At 49.8% G+C, this 17,615-nt stretch overlaps 1 protein-coding gene across 1 annotated transcript in view; it reads left to right on the top strand.

Annotated features, from left to right (window-relative positions):
• The window catches only part of OPA3 (outer mitochondrial membrane lipid metabolism regulator OPA3), a gene marked incomplete at its 3' end in the record, with an annotated part of 31,216 nt that extends 30,047 nt beyond the window's left edge, over nt 1–1,169 (top strand). The window contains exon 2 of the mRNA XM_079723372.1: nt 733–1,169. Coding sequence (XP_079579498.1) covers nt 733–1,169 — 437 coding nt within the window. The remainder of the gene's footprint in view (nt 1–732) is intronic.
• Between the last annotated feature and the right edge of the window lie 16,446 nt (nt 1,170–17,615).

The following is a 17,615-nucleotide window of genomic DNA, read 5'->3' as shown; positions in this document are numbered from 1 at the left end:
ATCCAGGAGGTCCCTCTCCGTTGCAGCCCTGATTTTGCATCTGGGGAAGATCTGGAAAGAAAGGGGGTCTGCCTTCTTGGCAGTGGGTGGGGCGATGGTGCCAGGGGAGGTGGCTCAAGGGGTAAGCAGAAGGATCTAAGCTTCCAGCAGTTGACCCTTTCTTTACACCTTCCTGGGAGTTTGCAGCCTGGGAGCTCCTAGTGACCTTCCAGGGTCCCCAGTCTCAGGACCTTCCCTGTGGGGCAGAGTTTCTCATTCCTGGCTCCTTGCCAGAATTTTCTGGGAGACTTAAAAAGGTGCTCTGAAGTTCACCCCAGGTGGGGTGACTGGCATTCCTGGGACCAGGCCAGGTGCAGGGGTCTTATTTAAAGTGCCCCCTGGTGGGGCTTCCCTGATGGCGCAGTGGTTGAGAGTCCGCCTGCCGATGCAGGGGACACGGGTTCGTGCCCCGGTCCGGCAAGATCCCACATTCCGCGGAGCGGCTAAGCCCGTGAGCCATGGCCGCTGAGGCTGCACATCCGGAGCCTGTGCTCCGCAATGGGAGAGGCCACAACAGTGAGAGGCCCGCGTACCGCAAAAAAAAATAATAATAAAATAAATAAATAAATAAAGTGCCCCCTGGTGATTTTGGCTGCTGTGTCCCCATTTCTCCCACCTGGACACCAAGGCATGGAGGGGCGGGGTTGGCAGGGGGCTCCCAGTGCATGACCTGACCCCTCTCTTCCCCCGCAGTGTACCACTGGGTGGAGATGCGGACCAAGATGCGCATCATGGGCTTCCGGGGCACGGTCATCAAGCCGCTGAACGAGGAGGCGGCCGCCGAGCTGGGCGCCGAGCTGCTGGGCGAGGCCACTGTCTTCCTCGTGGGCGGCGGCTGCCTGGTGCTGGAGTACTGGCGCCACCAGACGCACCAGCGTCACAAGGAAGAGGAGCAGTGCGCCGCCTGGGACGCGATGCGGGACGAGGTGGGCCGCCTGGCGCTGGCGCTGGAGGCCCTGCAGGCGCAGGTGCAGGCGGCGCCGCCGCGGGGCGCCCTGGAGGAGCTGCAGGCGCAGATGCAAGAGGTGCGCGCCCAGCTCTGCGCCCCGGACCCGCCGCCCGCGCCCCAGGCAGCATCCACATCCCAGGAAGTGTCCTCCTCCGAGGGAAAGGAGCCTGCCGAAGCCTGAACTTAGACGTGGCCCTGTGTGCCCTGATGTGGCCTTCTCCCTGCGTTGCCCCTACCTGTGCTGGCCCAGTGGAAACCACCGGGATGTGGATGGAACTTGAATTAGGTCACCCCATACTGAGCCGTGGTACCTTCCCCTGCGACCCGACCAGCCCCCCAGCAGGTGAAGCGTTCCAACACAGCCCCCTCCAACCTCTAGCTCATTTGGTACAGTCCGCAGTGCTGTCTCTCCAGTCCACTCCAAACCACACAGACCTATGGGGTCCCAGCCAGCAGGACAACATGCTCACTCCTCTGGCAGAAGAAAAAATGGAACCGGACTTGAGCCAAATCAACCTATCAGCCCTCCATTTACTTGAGCAGTGTTACTTTTCCCTGGGACTCTTACATCGGAATACCTCCTTCCCTTTGTCAGTTGGTACAGGCTGTCTTAAGGAAACGCAGTGTCTTTCAGTGAGCTTCTGCCTCTCCCACCTTCTAAGGTGGGCTTTCTCTGGGCATCACTCCTCTTATGAGGGAAAAAAAAGGGATCTTGGCTTGCAGTTGACCCATCAAATATTACACCTTTCACCTTAACCTGATCCGTGGTACCTTCCCCTGAGACACTCAAATGGAATATTCCAACAGAACCCCCCTCATTCTTCAGTCTAAGGCACAACCCACTGGAATGGCTCTGCAGGGTCTTCTGGTAATGCCCTACCAACCCTGCCTCTGGTGGAAAATTTGATCCTGTCTGTGGCTAGTCCAACCTGTCTTTCAGCCTCAGCCCCCTGTTAACCTGTCCTCAGAGTCCCTGGGCCTTTCCTGACATGTCCTTTCCTACCTTCCCCACTGTCTTCTTCAGTGGCCTCTCTCAGGGGACTGCCGGCCATGACCAGAGCCCCCATGTTCCATCAAATCTATAGATCTCTGTGCTATTATTGCCTTCCTTCCCTGCAGCTCTGGACTGGTCCAGCTGTCCCCCTCCTGCCTCCATAACCCCCTCTATCCCACTGGGCTAGGCCACCAGTTGGTCTTACTTTTGTTATTTAGTTGCCAGGGCTGCCATAACAAATGACCACAAACTCGGTGGCTTAAAACAACAGGAATTTATTCTTTCACAGTTCTGGAGGCCAGAGATCTGAAATCAAGGTGTTCGCAGGGTCACGCTCCCTCCACAGGCTCTAGGGGAGGATCCTTCCTTGCCTCTTCAGCTTCTGTTGGCCTCAGGCATTCCTTGGCTTGGGGCCCCCTATCTCCAGTCTCTGCTTCCATCTTCACGTGACCTTCTTTTGCTCCCTGTCTCTTGGAAAGACTCCTGTCATTGGATTTAGGGCTTACCCTAAATCTAGGATGATTTCACTTTGAAATCCTTAACTGAATTACATCTACAAAGACCCTTTTTCCACATAAGCTCCCATAACTTTCCCTGGGTTAGGATGTGGACACATCTTTTGGTGGGCCACCATTCAACCCACTGCACCTCCCCACCCTAGGAGTACGCTGGGACTCCTGCCAACCCTGTGGGGCATTCAGGGAACCACAAGGGTGAGAGGAACGGTCCAGGAACCACCATTCATTACCTGGAGTCTCTTCTAGGACTCACCTCTGAAGCGGGAGGGGTCTGGGTCCCACCAGTCTGCATTCTGTCTTTCAGACTGTAGATGTTTCCCAATTAAAAGAGCCCTGGAGAGAGGAAGTCATCGGAAGGATGTGTCAGAGAATCATGATCTGATCTCCAAAATGAGTATAAGCCTCGTTAAAATTAGGAGAGAAGCTGAGAGAGTTCTGATGGGGGTGAGTGGTAGAGGATCATCCAAGATGGGGAAACTGAGGCCCAGCAGAAGCAAAGGGACTTGCCCAAGGCCAACAAGCCAGTGAGGTGGTGAAGCGGTAAGAGCAGAGGCAGGGAGGGAGATGGAGAAGGGCTGCAGGGTGCTCGAGGGTACTGGTACAGGGCAGGGAGGAAGATGAGAGGGGGGCGGATTACTGGGAGAGTGGCAGAGATCTCTACACAGAGGCCAGAGGCACCCCGGGGGCAGCATTGAGAGTGGGGGGGCACCATTCTCTGTCAGAACAGCCCCAGATTACACCCAAGATCTTAGCATTTAATGAATGAGGTTAGATCCATTCCACCTGGGCCCATTTCCCAGCAGCTCTAGGTGAAGTGGGAGGGGCCAGCTTCCTCCCTTCCTCCCTCACCTCACTTCCCCAGCGGAGTGAAAATACTCTGGACACAAGACCTACCCAGAGAGAAAACCAAGAAACCAGGGTTCTGAAACAACATCTTAATTCCTTCTAGAAGAGCCCCCTCTGATGTAGAGGGAGCTGAGGGAGGTGGGCCCCAGGTAGGGGTGTCTTTAAAATTGGAAGTGACTTGAGTGGGTTAAATGACGAGGGGAAGAAGGCAAGAGACGGAGCTACCACTGGGTGATGGGGTGATTGATGGAGCCAGGTGAGCAGGCTTAGTGCCTGTTGCCATGGTTACCCCAGGGACGTCCACTCTGGCACTGACACATGTCTGGAGCACGGGTTGCTGGAGGCCAGGGACTGTTCTACTGCCCTCCCCACATCATGTCAGTGTCAGTGGCCCATCTTGTCAATAAGGTGTGGTCATTATCAAAATAGGTGGAGTTTATTGAGCTCTGGTTAGGTGCGGGGCACTGTTCTAAGTGCTTTACCTAGTCCCCATAACATTTTCTTTGTTGCCTTGATGAGGAAACCGAGGCACAGAGAGGGAAAATCACCTACCCAAGGTCACACAGGCAGGGAAGAAGCAGGGGCGGGTGTGAAGACGGGCAGTCTGGGTCAGAACCCGTAACCCCTGCGCCATCCTGACCCTGATGTAGTGCTGCTCTCACATCTCCGAGACTCAAAACTCAGCCCTGACGTGTACTTACGTGTGGCGAGACTTCGTGGGATGCATCCGCTTCACCCACTGGGTGGGGGTGGGATCAGCATGTGTGGAAGTGGAAGAGTCCCCTCTCAAAATGCACAAGGCCAGAGGCTGCTTCATTGCTCGGGTTTCCTGCTAGCTAACATTTTGTATACATTTGTGACTTGGGGAGAGGGGTTAGAATAAATTTGTAATCCAAATTGGTTGTCTTCAAGTTGATGCATTTTTTCCCCCATATTTAAAAAAAGCCCCAAAAGGGCATCATCCACCCGCTCGCTAGACAAATGTTGACTGAGCACCTGCTGCGTGCCTGGCCCCATTCTAGTAGCTGGGAGTCAGCCAGGAACAAGACAAGGTCACCGCCACCACGGAGCCAACATCTAGTGCAGGGAAGCAGACAATAAAGAAAGATGATCCAGTGTTGGGGTGATGAGGGCTGAGAAGAAGGAGTTCGGGAGTAATAGGGATGGCTGATTTCCATCAGGTGCTCAGGGAGGAGGTGACCCTCAGAGGAGCTGCCAGAGAGCGTTGTTAGTATCTACAGAGGCCCTGAGGCAGGCGTGGGGATCAGCCTTTCCCTGGAACGGCTTGAGGATCTGCTCTCAGAATTCAGCCAGGGTTAGGGGACCAAGGGCCTGGCGCTGCCTGTCTTTGGGAACAAAGATTTATTGGGACATAGCCACACCCATGTGTTGATGTATATTTCTTTTTTTTTTTTTTTTTTTTTTTTGTGGTATGCGGGCCTCTCACTGTTGTGGCCTCTCCCGTTGCGGAGCACAGGCTCCGGATGCGCAGGCTCAGCAGCCATGGCTCACGGGCCCAGCCGCTCCGCGGCATATGGGATCCTCCCAGACCGGGGCACGAACCCGTATCCCCTGCATCGGCAGGCGGACTCTCAACCACTGCGCCACCAGGGAGGCCCGATGTATATTTCTTATGGTTGCTTTTGCACGGCAAAGACAGATTTGAGTCATTTGCGATAAATACCACGTGGCCTTCAAAGATGCAAATATTTACTGTCAAGGCCTTTCCGTAAAGAGTTTACGGACCCTAGGGGCTTCCCTGGTGGCGCAGTGGTTGAGAGTCCGCCTGCCGATGCAGGGGACACGGGTTCGTGCTCCGGTCCGGGAAGATCCCACATGCCGCGGAGCGGCTGGGCCCGTGAGCCATGGCCGTTGAGCCTGCGCGTCCGGAGCCTGTGCTCCGCAATGGGAGAGGCCACAACAGTGAGAGGCCCACATACCTCAAAAAAAAAAAAAAAAAAAAAAAGAGTTTACGGACCCTAGAACAGAGTAAGCAAGGGGAGAAGGATGGGTGACGGGCTCAGGGGCACAAAGGCTGGCCCCCTTTTGCCTCCATTGGCACAGCTCTGGAGGGTCTTACCAGCTCTGATGCCCCATCGGGTGGCCTCTTGGGCCTCCCTGTCCGCTCCCGCTTCCGTCATTCCCCACCCACAGGAGCTACTCCCTGGAGACGCTGTGATAACCCTGCCGTTCGAAGATCTCAGAGTCTCCCCCTCAGTCTACGGCAGCAAGGCGCAATGAGACGCATAGTTTATATAGTCCACCATATTCATATTTATATAATAATTCACAATTCACCCTATATACGTAGGATAAACGCTGTGTAATTCATGCATTATGTGACATAATGGAATATAATGCCACATATAATGGAATATAAAAATATTTTTTGTGTAATATGTCACATGACATTATATATTCCATGTTGTGTGTGTATATATTTACCATTGGAATGAAAATTTCGCAAATAACTAATATGTGCCGTGCAGTTTGATATTTCCTGTTGTATTGCATTTCATGAAGAAAAACTACAGCTGTATATATATGTATCATATATACCTAATATGTATGATAACCATATAAAATCTATTGTGTGTATTATATAACACATGATAATATATATTAGCATCATATATTATATATCATATATTACATATCTTGTTAGAACAAAAGTTTCACTAAACAATAATTGCCCTTACCGTGTGCAACACACTCTGTTACTTTCTATTCACTTTTATTCTATTTCATAAAGAAAAGCATACACATATGTATGGATTATACAAACCTACGTAAAGCGGGCTGCCTTGGGCCACGGCGAAGACTTTGGCTTTTACTGTGGGGTGAGCAGGAGCCACGGGAGGTGCTCTGAGCAGAAGAGGGATGTGAGCTGGCTTAGTTTTAACAGGATCCCCAGACACACTATGGGGGGCAAAGGTGGAAGCTGCCAGCCCAGCAAAGAGGCAGCTGTGATTGTCCAAGCGGGAGGCGATGGTGGCTGGACCAGGCGGAGACAGTGGAGGTAGACAGAAGTGGGATTCTGGGCATATTAATGTATCAGAGATGGAGCAGACAGGATTTACTGAGTGATGGGACGTGGGGAGTTATTGATGGCTTCAAGGTTTTTGCTCTGTGTGTGGACAAGGGATATACTGGTGCTGAGATGGTGAGGCTGCAGCAGAAGCTGTGTGAGGAGATATGGATAGCCTTGCCCTTCCCTAGCCCCTGGTCGCCTCAGATCTGGGAGCCCTCTGGCAGGCTTTGGTTATTTGTCCTGAATTGCAGCCGGCGGGGGCTGGAAAGACAGTCCTGGTCTCTCTCCTTGCGCTGTGAAACTGACATTCTTTATCTCGCAGGCGCCTCCATCAGGGCATGCTACTGCAGTCCATTTGGGACGTCCTGGAGGAAGGAGGCAACTGGAGGTGGTGGGCTCGGACTTGGGACTCTGGTCTTAGGTCTCCCCTCACCCCTGGAATGGCAGCGCCCAGGCCAGGCTTCCCAGAGGCGCCTCCACTAAGTAAGGGCTGATATGGACCTGGGGGCGGGGGTGCCGTGAGGTCCGTGACATCCAAGATGCCTGCCTCACTCGGAGGCCACATCCTTGTGCCTTGATACTTACTATATTTTGATAGTCTCTTCCTAGAGTTCAGCCATTCCAGAGAAACCAAAGTCCCCTCCCTGAAAGGAATCCTGTCTCTGGTTTGGGGGCAATGTTGGCAGAACCCTTTGGGGAGTGATCTGGCCATGCCACCTTTGTGGGCATGGACGCTGTCCCCCTCTTCCCTCTTGTGAGCGATCTGCACACACCTCTCTGGCCAGCATGAGCGTTTCCTCAGGGAGATGCCAAGTGCTAAAGAACCGCATAGGTTACAAACATTTATAGTTAATATAAAAATGCCCCCTAAAAGCTCTGTGAAGTGTCAGAGGAACTGTCAACACTTGCAATTATCAAACTTAAAAATTTTTCAGCCGAAACAAGTGCACAGTAGAATTTCATTATTCTTTTAATTTGCATTTTCTTGTTTTACCTGTAGGCTGAGCGTCTTTTCGGCCATTTATTGGACATTTGTTCTGCTTTTGAAAAATGCCTGTTTTCATTGTCTGAAATTAATGTCGTTTCTGGTGTGTTTTGTCCTACTGAAGTTTTTTTCATTTTTAAGTAACTGAATCTATGAGTCTTTTTTCTTTCAGGCACTTGTTTTTTCTGTCTTTATTTGAGAAGGGCTTCTCAACCCCAAGAATTTATATCTCCAACTCCCTTCCTCTAATATTTGTATCGACGTTTTCTTTGTGCTTGTCATTCACTGAGCTTGTGTTGCATTGTGTTTTGGTTCCTAATGAGTATAACGTTGGGATGTCTGTTCTTCAGTTTCTAAACGTATGGCTGGCTGACATCTCGAAGTGCACGGAATGGCCCATCCTTTCCCTCCTCACCTGAGACTGGACAGCAGCGTTCGCTGTGTTCCCCGGACATAAGTACCTTTTTCTCAATCCTGTTCTGTCAACCGTTTGTCTGTCCTGCACCAACACCAGGTCTTCTGAATGCCAAGAGCTTGAAAATATTTTTTGGTCTCTTCAAGGCAACTGCCAGTCTCGTTCTTATTTTCAAACTTATCTGAGTTATTCCTGTGCCTTTGCTCCTTGATATGCATTTTTGAAGATTAATAGACTTTACTTTTTGAGCAGTTTTAGGCTTATAGAAAAATGGAGCAGAAAGTACAGAGAATTCCCACATATCCCCTCCCCCCATAGGCACACATAGTTGCCCCTATTACTAACAGCTTGCGTTAGTGTGTACATTTGTTACAATTGAGAAGCAAATATTGATATATTACTAAAGTCAGTAGTTTACATTAAGGTTCACTCTTGGTGTCGTATATTCCGTGGGTTTGGACAAATGTATAATGACATGTATCCACCATTATAATGTCATACAGAATGGTTTTGCTGCCCTGGCCTCTCCCGTTGCGGAGCACAGGCTACGGACGCGCAGGCTCAGCGGCCATGGCTCACGGGCCCAGCCGCTCCGCGGCATGTGGGATCTTCCCAGACCGGGGCACGAACCCGTGTCCCCTGCATTGGCAGGCGGACTCTTAACCACTGCGCCACCAGGGAAGCCCGAGAGTCATACCTTTGAATCCTTGAATCTCCTTGTGTCGGGGTTCCTCCAAACCACCCTCAGACCCAATGATTTGCTAAGAAGGACTCATAGGACTCAGAAAAGCTGATATACACATGGTTATAATTTATTGCAGTGGAAGGATACAGATTACATTCAACAAAGGAACAGATACATGGGGTGAAGTCCAGGTGCAGAGGGAACAGCTTGTGCAAAGGCCCGGAGATGAGAGTGAGGAGGGATGTGCAAAAAAAAAAAAAAAGATTTCGTGGCTTAGTCCTGGAGTTTAGTGGGCAGGACGAGGGGCCGGTGACCAGATCATATGGGGCCTGGGGCCATGGAAAGGAAGGTATGGCTCCAGGTCTTTCGTGACTTGGGAACTGAGGGCACTGGATGGCCTGGAGTTCAAGGAGTCAGTATCAAAAGGAATCCCATTCCGATCACTTTGTTTACCAATCATATTTTCTTTTTTTTTTTCCCAATCATATTTTCTACAGAGTTCAAGAGACAGCAGGCTCACTATAGAAACCGCAGCAAACACTGGGAAACAAAAAATGAAATGAAAAAAATCATCTGTAATTCCACTACCCAGAGATGATCATTGTTAACTTTTAGCTCTGTTTCATGATCCTAAAAGCACATGCGTGTGTATAGAGAAAAAAGTGAGGCATCGTATATATATTGGTAGATACACATGTACGTACAAAATGGGAATCATTTTATAAAATGCTCTAGATCTGTATTTTAAGTGACCAATAAGAAGTCTTGGAGGAGAAGGTGTCAGACCCCCTTGGCCAGGTGAGCGTGGATTTATGAGCCCTTCTCATTTATGAGCAGCCGTTTCCGAGGGAAGGGTGCTCTCGTAAAGGGCACGGCATGTGCAAAGACCTGGTGGCCACAGGGAATGGTCGGAGTGGCTGGAGCAGGGCAGGGGTGGGGCAAGATGAGCTGGCGACGGCAGATTTGTGCAAGACCTCAGGACCCCTGAGAGCCCTGAGCAGCTGTGTGAGTTTTTCCTGTGTGTTTGCTTTGTTAGTTTTATTTACTGAAGTGCATGCAGGACAGCAGTGTGGGCAGGAGTGGTGAAGGATCCAGGGAGGAGCTAAGGCTCCCAGGGACTGGACACCACCCAGAGATGGTCAGAAAGGCACCAGGACCAGCACCAAGATGGGCAGATGGAAGAGCTGCAGCCCAGCCACGGAGGGGACAGGGGAGACATGCCCACCTCCACCTTCTCCTGTCCGCCCCCGCCGCCTTTTTTTTTTTAATTTATTTTATTTATTTATTTTTGGCTATGTTGGATCTTTGTTGCTGAGAGCGGGCTTTCTCTAGTTGCGGCAAGCGGGGGCTACTCTTCGTTGCGGTGCGCAGGTTTCTCATTGCAGTGGCTTCTCTTTTTGTGGAGCACGGGCTCTAGGTGCATGGGCTTCAGTAGTTGTGGCTCACGTGCTCTAGAGCGCAGGCTCAGTAGTTGTGGCTCACAGGCTTAGTTGCTCCGCGGCATGTGGGATCTTCCTGGACCAGGGCTCGAACCCATGTCCCCTGCATTGGCAGGCGGATTCTTAACCACTGTGCCACCAGGGAAGTCCACCTGTCCCCTCCTCTCTTGAGGGCACTGCCCAAGGTCGTGCCCACCAGAAACAGAGGATAGGCACTCAGCTTCCTGGGAGCAGAGAAGGGCAGGCAAGAGTAGAGAGGGGGTCTGGGAGCAGAGGGAAGTATCACAGCCCCAGCGTTCCCCAGCTTTCCAGGGGAGCATGAGACCAGGACACCCAGCACCAACCAATCACGTGCAGTTACTTCGTGTGATCTTGCAGTTTGGGAGCTAAGGTCCTGGGCTTGGTGAGTCACACTCAAAGCATCGGGTTGGTTCCAAGGCTTCTATCTCCCTTCCCAAGTGTGACTCAGATGGCAACAACCCCCGGGACGGCAGGTGGATGGGCTTCCCTGAAACGTGGAATACTGCATGTGACTGCGAGTTAGTGCACGATTCCCACAGGACGGGTGGGACGCATGCTCCTGGGAGAAGTTCACTTTTGGCTCCATAGAGGTTCCAATTCCTAGAAAGGAGATTGCTCTTGTTCTTTCCCGTTCTGTAACATCTGTTCATAAAATGTAATCAGCCAGTAGGAAAAGAAGAAAGTCCCACATTTCTAACCAGTTAATAGTACGATTTGCTTTTCATCAAAACCAGATCAGAGTGTGCGCCCATCAATATCAGGCTTGTTCCGTCAAGGACGTCTTTGCATGAGAACACACACAAATCTCATCACCAGTCTTCATTTTATTCTGTAAACTGCAGAGAAGAGAAAACTAAACACCCAGGTCACCACCAGCCCAAGTTCAGAGACAAGGCTTCCCCTGATCTTGGAAGTGTCTGTGGGACCCTTGAGGGGGGCAGCAGGCCTCAGTGTGGTGCAGTGGCCCTCCGGTGATTTCCACCTGGTTGTGACTTCCAGCAACCAGGATCTGAGCCTCTTTTCCACCCCCATGCCTGCCTACATTTGGAGTTGGCCACTCTTGTGAGACACCCAGGAGACTTCCCATCACACACATGTGGGCGTCTGGGACCTGGAGCGGGGAAGGGGCTCAGAGGAGAGCAGAACACAGGAGGGGCTGCCCCTGACGTCACTTCTGGAACGGTGGGAAGCGACTTTGAAAGCCCCAGCCCCCCTCTGTGTGGATGAGACGTTCTTGTGCATACCCTTCACCTGGTGACAGGGAGACTGGGCCCAGAGAGAGCAGGACCCTTGTTTGAGGTCACACAGTGGGAAGCTGGAACGCAGCTAAGTCAATGGCACAGACGCCCTGTCCGGTAGCAGACAAGCCCCTCCGTGGAGGGCAGAGCTCCCGGGAAGGAAGGAGAGAGAAAAGGGTCTCTGTGACCCCCAGAGCAGAAAGGGAAGCCACTGGCGGGGCCAGGACCTACCTAGAGTTTTCTGGGTGTATGTCCTGCAGTCTTCAACCTCTGACTTTTCCGGGTTCATGGGGATGACCATGAACTTCCCCAGGTGGGCAGCACCTCTGCGTGAGGCGGTAGAAAGGGTAGAAGTTTCTGCAGCAGCTCCACTTCCGGTGCTGGGGGTCCAGCGTCACACTGCCACAGAGCCACCACGGCTCCTTTCTCACCACCAGCACCTCACCTGGGGCCAGACACGGCTCAGCGGGAGGGCCTGGGCGGAGGGCCTCTGCCTGCACCCTGCTCCCGTCCCTTATCCCCCTCGCATCCGTTCATTTTGTTTTTTCTCAACTTGCAGGATGTTAGTTCCCCGAGCAGGGGTTGAACCCGGGACCTTGGCAGTGAAAGCGTGGAGTCCTAACCACCGGACCGCCAAGGAATTCCCTTTTCCCTTGTTTTTTTTTTTTGTGTTTTTTTTTTTCTTAAATACCTTTATTAAGATAGAATTCACATATCATACAATTCACCCATTTAAAGCATACAATTCAGTGGTTTTTAGTATATTTGCAGGGTTGTGCAATCAGCACCACAATCAATTTTAGAACATGTCCATCACCCTAAAAGGAAACCCCGTGTCCATTAGCACTTGCTCCCCATTTCCTCCGACCTCCCCACACCCCTCAGCCCTGGGCAGCCACCAGTCTACTTACTGCCTCTATAGATTTGCCTATTCCGGACATTGACCTCCCCATTTTCCGTTTCCACCAGCAGCGTATAAGAGTTCTTATTTCCCCACATCCTTGCCAACCCGTGTTATCTGACTCTCTGATTATCCCATTCCCTAGTGAGTGGGAAGTCGTATCTCCTTGTGGCTCTGATTTGCATTTCCCTGCATCCATTCATCCTTTACCCGGCACTGATGTCCAACGTCCCATCCGCCTCTGTCCCTAGAGCAGTCGTGACCCCTCTCCTCTGGCTGCCTCCTTCTCATCCGCCTTCTTCCTGGCCCAGGGGCGTGGGTTCTGTGCTGAGCTCTCCAGCCCTCAGTGGGCTCCTGCCCTTGTGCGCAGGGTTACCAACTGCTCACCTTGGGCACCCAGGTCACAACCAAAGAAGTACACTTACCTGGTTCTAGGGCTGCAACTAACGTCACTGAAGTTGCTTAGGCAAGTAGAGAAGAGAAGACGCGCCCGGTCAGGGTTTAAGCCCCGTTCTCCCCCTCAGGCAGTTAACTTCACCCCTCTGAGCCACACTTTTCCCATCTCTAAAATAGGATTGTCTGCTTCATGGGGGTGTCACCCAGAGTGAAAGTGGCTGTCAGGTAGTGGGGTTGAAATAAGGGATAATAGAAATGCTTCGCCAGCTGGGCCTGTGGTAGGATGGGACTCTTTTATTTATTTATTTTTGGCCGTGCTGCGTGGCTTGGGGGATCTTAATTCCCCAACCAGGGATCGAACCCTGACCCTCAGCAGTGAAAGCACCGAGTCCTAACCTCCAGGGACCTCCAGGGAGTTGCTGGGACCGGACTCCTGACTTTGGATCTTGTCTCGGCCGATCACTCCCCTTCTCCCTCCCAGCCCAGCAGATGCCCCATTTCTCCTCCCTCCCGGGAAGCCCTCCCTACCCCCTGCACCCATATTCAGCGCAAGGGGCTGGCATGGGAGATCCACACAGACGACCCCAGAACCCGGGGGTGGGAAGTGGGTCAGAATTCCACACTTAGGTTGGCATTTCAGCTGATGTGGAGCATGGAGGTGGAAGGTGAGCCCCTCACTGCTGCCCAGCCACCCCAGAGGGGTCACACTCCCCTGTCCCCCGCACCCGTGCTCACCTTTAAAGGGATGGAGCCATCCGTGCAGCAGTGGGAACAGCATGAGGAAGAGAGCTACAGGGGAGAGAGACGTGAGGGTCGGGGAGCTGGGCCGGAGGAAGAGGATGGTGGGGACAGGCCTGTACCTGAGAAGATAAGGAGTCTGGATCCCCCGCTGACACTGGTACTGGGCTGGCCTGCGTCTGGAGGCCCCTGGTTGGCACATGTTACGGAGGCCAACAGAACCTGGGGAAGACAGCTTCTGTCTTCTGCCCTCTGCCCTGCAAAGTCAATCACCAATGAGCTCCAGATGCAAGTAACTCCCTTGGTAATAAAGCATATATGTAAGCGTTACCACAATTCCTAACACAACCCTTCAGAGTCATTCATAAATTCCTAAAGGATGGGTGTATCTTTGTTATGCTAATGGGATGACTGAGACCGAGCCAGTCACCAGAAAGACCTAGACATAAGGTACAGATATAAGATATAGAGGGTTGTGATTTTGTTTTTATTTTATTGAAGTATTGTTAATTTACAATGTTCTGTTAGTTTCAGGTGTACAGCAAAGTGATTCCGTTATATATATATATATTTTTTTTCAGATTCTTTTCCATTATAGGTTATTACAAGATATTGAGTAGAGTTCCCTGTGCTATACAGTAGGTCCTTGTTGTTTACCTATTATATATATATTAGTGTGTATATGTGAACCCCAAACTCCTAATTTATCTCTGCCCCCTGCCCCAAGAGGGTTGTGATTTGATTTGATTTGATTTAAATAAATAAATTTATTAGTTGCGGTGTGTGGGGTTTTTAGCTGCAGCACGTAGACTTCTTAGTTGCAGCATACATGCAGGATCTAGTTCCCCGACCAGGGATCAAACCCGGGCCCCCCTGTATTGGGAGTGCAGAGCCCTAGCCACTGGACCACCAGGGAAGTCCCAGGTTGTGATTTGAAACTAACTATATTGGGAGCTCTGGAGATTGAGTTCAGTCACTTGGCCGAAGATTTCATCGCTTTTGATGAAACCGAGTGCTTCCTGGGTGGCAACGTGAGTCCTGTTCTGATTGCTCTTCTGATACAGGGAGAGAGCCAAGGAAGCTCTGTGTTCCCTCCTAGACCTCACCCTCTGTACATCTTTTATAATAAAACTGTAATTGTAAGTATAACATTTTCAGAGGGTTCTGTGAGCCATTCTAGCCAGTTATTGAATCTGAGAGAATTGTGGGAGCCCTGAATTTGCAGCCAGTGAGTCAGAAGTGAACATGGCCTGGGAAGCCCACTTGTGGCTGATGTCTGGAGTGTAGGCAGTCTCGTGGGACTGAGCCCTTCCTTTTTATGTATTAATAATACTCCACTGTATAAATATACCAGATTTTGTTATCCATTCACAAATTGATGGACTTTGGGGTTGTTTCCACTTTTTGGCTATTGTGAATAACGCCGATGTGGACATGTGTGCAACTGGCCGTTGTTTTGGATACAGTTATTCTAGTGGGTGTGAAATGGAATCTCATTGTGGTTTTGATTGGTATTTCTCTGCTGACTTTTTTTTTTTTTTTTTTTTGGCTGCGCCATGTGGCTTGTGTGAATCTTAGTTCCCAGACCAAGGATTGAACCAGGTCCCCCTGCAGTGGAAGAACCTAGTTCTAACTACTGGACTGCCAGGGAATTCCCAGCTATTGTTGAGTTTTAAGAGCTCTTTATATGTTCTGCAACAAGTCCTTTATCAGATATATGATTTGCAAATATTTTCTCCTAGTCTGTGGCTTGCCTTCTCACTTTCTTAATCTTATAAAATTCCTTTTTATTTAACAACTTTTTCTGAGGTATGACTTACGTGCAATAAACTGTACTTATTTTAAGGGTTCACTTTGATGGGTTTTATCACAGGTATTTGCCATGAAACCACCACCATAGTTAAAAATATTTCCTTCACCCCCCAAATTTCCTTGTGTTCCTTTGCAGTCCATCTCTCCTGCCATACCTGACCTCAGGGAAGCACTGACCTGATTTCTATCACTGTGCATTCATCAAAATCCTTTTTTTTCCAAATGGCCAAAAAATAGAATTGTTATTCTTTTTGAACTAATTTTTTACTTTTAATTGTGAAATATTGCAGACATAGAGAAAATACTATAACAAACACCCATGTACCTACCACTTAGAATTAATAGATATTAACATTTTGCCCTATTTGTTTTGAGTTTTCTTCCCTTTTTTAGGGACTAAAGCTAAAAAGCCTCACCCCATTCTCACTCCTTCCTCCTTCATCTGTCCTGAAGTTGCTGAGTATTATTCCATGTGAGACTTTATACTTTTCCTGAATATATATGTGTGTCCATAGTGCACGTTCTTGTTTTTATCATGCTGTTTGTATCTTTTGGACCTTGTATTTCTTCTCGTTATGTTTGGGAGATTTTTCTGTGTTGAAATATATAAAGCTCATTCGTTCTTTTAATTTTTTCCTTTGCAAATCATGAGATTTATTAGTAGTGAAATATTTCAGAAGTGTTGGTAAGTTGGCAAAAGCATGCCTGGGGATATAAGACACTGCTAGGGAAGCAAACATGAGTAATTTCACCGTTTTTGCTTTGTTTTGTTTTAACTACTGTGCTTGGCAAGCATAGCTTCATTTATAGATTGTGACATAAAATCCTCCTCAATTTCAGGCTGAGATTCCCTTTTGAGCTTTTACCTTTAAGAAACTGTCTAGATTTATAGAGGTAATTGACATATGGAATTTGAATATTTTTTAAAATTGTGGTTAAAATCATATAATAAAATTATATTATAAAAGACTCTCTTAACTGCTCATCAAATTTTGGTTTTTAAACAAAAAGGAATGTGGGGAATTCCCTGGCCGTCCATTGGTTTAGACTCCGCGCTTCCACTGCAGGGGGCATGGGTTCGATCCCTGGTTGGGGAACTAAGATCCCGCAGGCCCCGCAGCGCAGCCAAAAAATATATATAAATTTTTAAACATTTAAAAATTAAAAAAAAGAAAGGAATGTGCTTTCATTGTGTCTTTGAGTCCCTTTAACACAGGCCATAGTCGTGCCCGTCCCCCTCCCATTTTGAGTGGGGGCCTGGACTTTCTCAGTCCTGGATTCTGAATCCATTTTGCCTTTTAACAGACCCTCAGGGAAAATAGAGAGTTCAAGGTTCCATCACGACCCTGCTTCCTGCACCCAGGCAGGAGCCTGGGGGACATCATAAGACTAGGGCTCCTTTTGGGAGGGGCCAGTGTAATTTACCAACAGGAAGAGGGTTAAATAGACAGTCAAGACACCTTGAAGTTAGATGTCTCAGGCTCATCTGACAGGTGGCCAAGGCCAAGTCTGGCTGCCCGTGGGCAACAGGGAGGAAACAGACTGACCAAGGGCATGGCACCAGACAGTGGCATTTCTCTGGGCCTCACCAGATACTGCAAGTGAAACTCACTTGGAAGAGATCAGGAAGGTGGGTGGACAACTCTCGTTCATTTGGGTCATGAAAACTTTTTTTGGCTGCATTGGGTCTTTGTTGCTGCGTGCGGGCTTTCTCTAGTTGCAGCGAGCAGGGGGTATTCTGCGTTGCGGTGCGTGGGCTGCTCATTGTGGTGGCTTCTTTTGTTGCAGAGCACGGGCTCTAGGGCACAGGCTCAGTAGTTGTGGCGCTCGGGCTTAGTTGCTACGCAGCATGTGGGATCTTCCCGGACCAGGGCTCAAACCCGTGTCCCCTGCGTTGGCAGGCGGATGCTTAACCACTGCGCCACCAGGGAAGCCCTGGGTTATGAAAACTTTTAACTGGATTACAATATACCTAAAGCAAAGTGTACAAATCCTAAGTGTATAGTTTGATAAACTCACAGAAAGAACAGGAAGCAGAATATAACCAGCCCCCCAGAAACCCTACCATGCCCCCCTTCTAGTCACTATGCCTCCCAAGGGTAACCACCATCCTGACTTGTAACCCTGTGGATTGAGTTTGCCTCTTTGGGGACTTTATATAAATGGAATCACACAGCGTGTATGCTTGTGTGGCCTCTTTCACTCAACATTGTCTGTGAGATTTATTGAGCTTTTTGTACGTCGCTGTGGTTCATTTGTTCTCATTGCTGTTGAGTGTTTCACTGTGTGCATCCTTTTTTACCAATCCTTCTATGGGTGGGCATTTGGGTGGTCTAGAGTCTTTTTTTCATAGCACTGAGGTGAACATGCAGGGACATGTCTTTCGGAGAACATGTGACAGGTTTCTGTGGGTGTCCACCCAGGAGCGGAATTGCTGGCTCATAGAGCACTGAATGCTAAATTTAGGAGTCGCTGCCAACCAGCTGCCAGAGTGGGTGTCCTCAATTACCTCCTCCGAGTCTGAGTGTGATACATCTTTGGCAGCACTTAGGATGTGTGGGTTTTTCATTTCAGCCATTCCGGTGTGTGTGTAGTGCTTTCTCTTTGT

Source organism: Hyperoodon ampullatus, assembly GCF_949752795.1.
Source record: "Hyperoodon ampullatus genome assembly, chromosome: 18".
Taxonomy (NCBI): Eukaryota; Metazoa; Chordata; class Mammalia; order Artiodactyla; family Ziphiidae; genus Hyperoodon; species Hyperoodon ampullatus.
This window is presented reverse-complemented; position numbering and strand designations above follow the sequence as displayed.